At 56.3% G+C, this 6951-nt stretch overlaps 1 protein-coding gene across 1 annotated transcript in view; it reads right to left on the reverse strand.

Annotated features, from left to right (window-relative positions):
- The window catches only part of ARCN1 (archain 1 coat protein complex I subunit delta), a 70167-nt gene extending 65574 nt beyond the window's left edge, over positions 1–4593 (reverse strand). The window contains exon 1 of the mRNA XM_075328693.1: positions 4440–4593. Within this exon, the coding sequence (XP_075184808.1) occupies positions 4440–4442 (3 nt within the window). The 5' untranslated portion in view covers positions 4443–4593. The remainder of the gene's footprint in view (positions 1–4439) is intronic.
- Positions 4594–6951: the final 2358 nt, after the last annotated feature.

Here is a 6951-nt window from a genome sequence, read left to right on the forward strand (position 1 = left end):
TTCATAGATGGATTTCAACCATAGTTCCATCTGTCTGTCAGTGGCATCTTTGAGTGAAGCCCCATCTTCCACTGCAACTATGGATCTAGCCGCCAGTCTGGAGATTGGAGGATCCACCTTAGGACACTGAGTCCAGCCCTTAACAACCTCGGGGGGGAAGGGATAACGTGTGTCCTTAAGGCGCTTGGAAAAACGCTTGTCTGGACAGTCTCGGTTTTTCTGGATTGCCTCTCTGAAGTCAGGGTGATCCAGAAACATATTTAATGTACGCTTTGGAAACCTGAAACGGAATTTCTCCTGAGAAGCAGACTCCTCAATTGGGGGAGCTGGGGGAGAAATATCCAACACCTGATTGATGGTCGCAATAAGGTCATTCACTACTGCGTCACCTTCAGGTGTATCTAGGTTGAGAGCGGCTTCAAGCTCAGAATCCTGATCTGATACCTCCGCTTCATCCTCCAGAGAGTCCCCCTGCTGGGACCCTGAACAGTGTGATGAGGTGGAGGGAATTTCCCAGCGAGCCCGCTTGGGCGGCCTGGGACTGCGGTCCGTGTCAGAGACCTCACCCTGTGACCTATGGGTTACCCCAGGGGCACTTTGCTGTTCCAAATGAGGGGGACCAGGGGTCAAGGATTGGACAGTGTCCGGGGCCTGAATCACCGGTCTGGACTGCAATGCTTCTAGTATTTTAGCAGACCATTTATCCATACTCTCAGACAGTTTGTCAGCAAAGGCTGCAAACCCGGTCCCTGTCACCTGGACAGTGGTAGCAGGTGGTTCCACCTGGGCCACCAGTCGCAGAGGCTCCGGCTGAGTAAGTGCCACAGGGGCCGAGCATTGCACACAATGAGGGTCAGTGGAACCTGCCGGTAGGACAGCTGTACAAGAGGTACAGGTTGCAAAGTACGCCTGTGCTTTGGCACCCTTGCTTTTTGCGGATGACATGTTGTCTCCTTGAGAACAACCAGGAGGGTATATAGCCAAAAAACAACAGAGCGACCGTACAGTGCAAATGTATAGCCTATAAGTATATTAATATATAAAATAAATTATATATATATATATATATATATATATATATATATATATATATATATATATATATATATATATATATATACACACATACATACACACACTTCGGCACTCAGTGGGGCCAGCACCACAGGTGCTGCTTACCGACCGCTGAGAGCGGTTGTGTGATCACCAGATTCCCTGCCTGGGTCTCCCTGTGTTGTCTCTCCTCTCCAGCGTCTGAATCGCTGACAGGAATGGCTGCCGGCGTTCTGTGGGGAGGAGGGGACCGTGGGCGTGCCCAAGAAAAGTGCGGGAATCTAGTGCCCCAGTGTACTGAGTGAGGAGGGAGGAGGATACTAAATGTATGCTCCAGCCCTCGGCGCTGACGATCTGTGCAGCGTCCCGCCCTTCCCCTGGCTGGCAGGCCTGTGGGCGGGAATAAACGACACTAGGCCGCAGAAGCCGGGGACTAAAGTTATAAGCGCGGCCGGCAATAAGCGCGGCCGCGCGGTAGTCCCCCGGCGCACTAACACCTCCAGCAGTGCTGGAAAGTGTATGTCACAAGCGCTCCATGCGCGATCGTCCCCAGCGCACTAACACACCCAGCAGTGCTGGAAAGTGTATGTCACAAGCGCTCCATGCGCGATAGTGCCCGGCGCACTAACACACCCAGCAGTGCTGGAAAGTGTATGGCACAAGCGCTCCATGCGCGATCGTCCCCAGCGCACTAACACACCCAGCAGTGCTGGAAAGTGTATGTCACAAGCGCTCCATGCGCGATAGTGCCCGGCGCACTAACACACCCAGCAGTGCTGGAAAGTGTATGGCACAAGCGCTCCATGCGCTGTCCCCACGGGGACACAGAGTACCTCACAGTAGCAGGGCCTTGTCCCTGACGATACCCGGCTCCTATCCAGCAGATTCCCAGGGGCTGCGGAGGGAGCACGGTCCCAGTGCCTGGAGACCGATCCGGATCCCACTTCACCCAGAGCCCATTAAGGGATGGGGAAGGAAAACAGCATGTGGCTCCTGCCTGCGTACCCGCAATGGGTACCTCAACCTTAACAACACCGCCGACAAAGTGGGGTGAGAAGGGAGCATGCTGGGGGCCCTGTTATGGGCCCTCTTTTCTTCCATCCGACCTAGTCAGCAGCTGCTGCTGACTAAGCTGTGGAGCTATGCGTGGATGTCTGCCTCCTTCGCACAAAGCATAAAAACTGAGGAGCCCGTGAGCACGGGGGGTGTATAGGCAGAAGGGGAGGGGCTTTACACTTTTAGTGTAATACTTTGTGTGGCCTCCGGAGGCATAGCTATACACCCAATTATCAATTGTCTGGGTCTCCCAATGGAGCGACAAAGAAATGTTGATTTTTGCCATTAACCTGTTCTCGCAAAAATAATGTTTGATAAAGATGGACCACAACTGCAGGACTGGCAGCAGTAAAAACTTTAGCCTGTAAATAGTTGCAACAGTTGTGCCTACTACCAGAGTACAACCTTACAAAAAAGGATTTTGACACCACAGGTAAGGAGAGGAAAAGGTCGCAGGAAGGGTCTGCGGCAGTGGCCCCGTCACCATGGAAACTGGTGACATGCCTCCTAGGGGTTTTGGGACCAGGAGCTTTGGGTGGTGGTTGATGGGAAGGGTACTCCAGGTTTAGAAACGTTTAAGAATATGCCTCCACTGCATGGGAAGAACGGTAATGTTTAAAAGTCTGCATTAAAAAAATGTTAACCTGCGTCACCTTTGCAGCCCGAGGACGTGCTGGAATTAACCAAGGGGGAATGTAGCGCCCCTGAACCCATCAGGAGCTACAAGGTACTGCATCCTGTCAAAGATGCAGGGCCTACCCCCAGGTACCTGGAAGACCAGTGCCAGTAACAGCAAAACACAATCTAATCCCTGTTTTCCTTCCCCAAGGACTGGTGACAGACTAGAGTTGGACCTAATGGCTAGCCACCGAGAGGTGGAGCTGATCCAGTCCACTAGACAACAACCGGGTGGGAGGGGACAGTGAGTCAGTAAGTGGAAGTGAGAGGAGACGGACGTAACTACACTGATAGGAGAGTATGACAGTAACCTGAGGACCCAGGCGTATGGTTGCCGGCGAAGTACTCCCGGAACCATAGCATCGACAGGGCACAGAGCCCTAGGTCAGGCAAACGCTCCAGGCAGACCTGATACAATCTGCACAGTGAGGGGACCATCCAGGAACTCATTGACCGTAAAGTCCGGGGAATCAGCAGTGATGGGAGAACCAGGGACCGGAACAGAAAACCGACCCTACAGGGTTCAAACTGCCCGCCGTACGGTCTAAAGACTGAAAGATTACCAGGAGCGGACCCCAGATGCTCCAAGCCACGGGGACCCACCAACAAGAGAAGGGTGCAGGGGAAAGAAGCCACCAGGTCACCAAACCGGCACTGGGACTAAGGGGACCATTGGTGAGAGCCAGCCTTCCTCTGGGTACCAGCCACCAAACTGCTGTGACTAAAGGACCTAGTTACACTGCAATCCCTTGTGTGGCCTACCTTCTTTCCGCGCCCAACGCCATCACCTACCCCCTGGGGCCCCAGCCCTACTTGCGGGGGGCCCAACATCCAGGCTGCCACTAACATCAGCCCCAGCGGTGAGAAACTGTGCAGCGGCGGTTCCGTCACCATAACCGCAACCCGCAAGTGGCGTCACGATATAAACTTTACAAATACTCCCCTGTATATAAACCCATTCAAGCGACTCCCAGGGTCACGGAACCGGGCAACGGCCACCCAGTGAACTGTCACCGTAAATATACGGCCCGGGACAGAGTACCCCATAGCCTTGGGGCAAGTCAGACGTCTCCTATGTATATAACAGGGAGCATAGGACATGGGGGAAGGGTCTGCGGGGGAAAGGTCCCGAGGGGACCAGCTGGGAGCGAACGGCGCACTAGGAGATCCATTAGGGACCGGCCCCGTGTCCACAGCTCTCCCCTCGGTGTCCGCACACACCGGCCTTCGTACCGCTCGCTTACACCGCAAACACAGGCCCCCGTGCCCCCGGTTACACCGCACACACGGGCTGCCGTGTTCCCCGCACACACCGGCCCCGTGTCCACAGATATCTCCTCTTCCGCCCCCTCGCCGCCCGCCTGCACCGACCCAGTGTCCACATATCTCCCCTCTTCCGCCCCCTCGCCGCCCGCCTGCACCGACCCAGTGTCCACAGATCTCCCCTCTTCCGCCCCCTCGCCGCCCGCCTGCACCGGACCCGTGTCCACAGATCTCCCCTCTTCCGCCCCCTCGCCGCCCGCCTGCACCGACCCAGTGTCCACAGATCTCCCCTCTTCCGCCCCCTCGCCGCCCGCCTGCACCGGACCCGTGTCCCCCGTACACACCGCTTCCCCTCTTCCGCCACTGTGCCCGCCGCCTGTACCGCTCACCATGGTTGCGGGGGATAGTGCCAGGTACCGGGCCTGTCCTCCTGATCGGCCTCAGACGGTCCTCCACTCAATATGGCAGCACCGGAGCCACGTCTTCAACAGGAAGCAACGTGAGATCCGGGAGGAGGCAGGCGGCGGCACGTCCGAGGGAGGAGGCGACAGCTGCCATCTTTGTGATGGGATCTGCCCTTCCTCTGCCAAAGCTGATGTGTCACCGCCGGCGGGAGGAGGGGGCAGAGTCCGGCCAGAGAATGATGCAGCCCCGATATCTCACACGTGGACAAACGCACAAAAAACACAGTGACTGCAGCTGATGTCGTCACATCACATCTATGGGCTGTAGATACCGATCACTGATAGTCATGAGGATTTATTATGGTTTTGCAATGTATCTGTAAAAACATGATTTGTCCTTGATTTTTCATAAGCTGTCCAGAAAAAAATCAAAACTAGAGTTGGTAACCCTGCTCACTGCACCACAATACATAGTGCCAGCCAATCAGAACAGTAGCAGACAGCAGCATGCCAGTGACAGGCAGCACATGCCAGTGACAGGCAGCACATGCCAGTGACAGGCAGCACATGACAGTGATAGGCAGCACATGACAGTGTTGCGGGCGGGGAGGACGCCGTTGCTGCTGCGCTCTCGCTAACACTCGGGTCCGCCGCTGCTGCGGCTGCTCGGTGGCTCGAGCGGTGGGCCGGATCCGGGGACTCGAGCGGCGCTCCTCGCCCGTGATTGAAAGGGGTGGTTGGTTTGGGGGATTTAGTCTGTGACGCCAACCACGGATCGTGGTGAAGATGGGCACTATCGCTGCTGGTGACGGGGATCCCGGGAGCGATGGTAGGGAGCAGCTGGGATGTTGTTTTCCCCCTCTGTGGGTAGGGGTCGGTGGTGTGACAAGGAGGCAGGGTTGGTGAGGTGCAGGGACAGCGCGGCGCGGTGCCGGATGGCATGGGTGTACTCACTCAGCAAGAAAGGTACAAAGTCCTCAGTAAACCAAACAGCTGGATGGACGGGTCCCGCAGTCTGCTGATGTGTCTCTCCCCGGACAGGTGATGGCGGCTGTCTTTCCCTGCACCTTGATGTTCTCCTTCTGACTACTATGGATTCCCAACGGTAGTTCGCTCCCCGGTGTATGGGTACCGGAGGAGCCCGTTTGCCCGCAGACGCTGGCCCTTGGGTTTCTAGCCTTAGGCGGTAGCTGTATACCCTCACGGTGTGGGCTGTTGCCTTCAATCGGGACGTTTGCTGTTATGAAACCCCTGGGGTTCCAGTCATATTCGGATATGACTATCGTCGGCGGCTCCAAGCCTGGTCGAGGTCCGATGGCCCTGCCTGTATGTGCTGGCTTCACTTCGCTCCCCGGTCCTACGGTTCCGCGTTGCTCCACCACTCCTGCAGACGGCCACCACCGTCTGCCAAGCTTGCTGTCAGTGCCTGGGCCACAAACCCAGACACCCAAGTGCTCACTCCTCTCACTTCAAACTCTATCTGACACTTTTCCCGCCTCCAGGCCTGTGAACTCCTCGGTGGGTAGAGCCAACCGCTTGACTCCGCCCCACCTGGTGTGGACATCAGACACTGGAGGGAGGCAACAAGGATTTTTGTTTGGCTGGTGTTCCTGTCTAGTGGGGGTGGGGGGTGTTTGTATGTTATTTGTGACGACCTGGCTAGGCCAGGGCGCCACAACAGCGGGCAGCACATGTCGGTGAGAGGCTGCACATGACAGCAAGCAGCACATGACAGCGACAGGCAGCACATGCCAGTGATAGGCAGCACATGACAGCGGGCAGCACATGACAGCGACAGGCAGCACATGCCAGTGATAGGCAGCACATGACAGCGACAGGCAGCACATGACGGCAACGGCTAGAACATGACAGCGACAGGCAGCACATGACGGAAATGGATAGAACATGATAGTGTGACGCCCTGGACTAGCCAGGTAGTCACAAACACAACATCACACACACCCCCTCCCCTGGATAGTCTACATCAGTCAAACAAAATCCTTGTTGCCTCCCTCCAGGGTCTGATGTCCACACCAGGTGGGGCGGAGCCAGGCAGTTGGCCCCACCCACCGAGGAGTTCACAGACCTGGAGGCGGGAAAAGCAGTTAGTTAGAGTTTGGAGTTCAGTGGAAGTGGAGTGAGGAGTTCAGTTTGGAGTGGAGAAACTGCAAGTGTCTGGGTAGGAGCCCAGGCACTGTCAGCAAGGTCGGCAGACGGTGGTGGCCGTCTGCAGGAGGTGGTGCAAGTCAGCGGAGAGCGGACTACCATTGGGAAACCATCGGGGTCAACACATTCTACACAGGTGCAGGGAAAGACAGCCACCAGCAACCTGTCCGGGGAGAGCAAAGACACTGCAGCCGGCTGCGGGACCCGTCCATCCAGCCGTTTGGTTTACCAGAGAGAGACTCTGTGTGAATCTGTGCCTGAGTGAGTACAACAGTGCTATCCGGCACCGCGCCGCGCTGCCTCCGCAATCCTGCACCCCAGCTACCCTGCC

Source organism: Anomaloglossus baeobatrachus, chromosome 11, assembly GCF_048569485.1.
Source record: "Anomaloglossus baeobatrachus isolate aAnoBae1 chromosome 11, aAnoBae1.hap1, whole genome shotgun sequence".
NCBI classification, from domain to species: Eukaryota; Metazoa; Chordata; class Amphibia; order Anura; family Aromobatidae; genus Anomaloglossus; species Anomaloglossus baeobatrachus.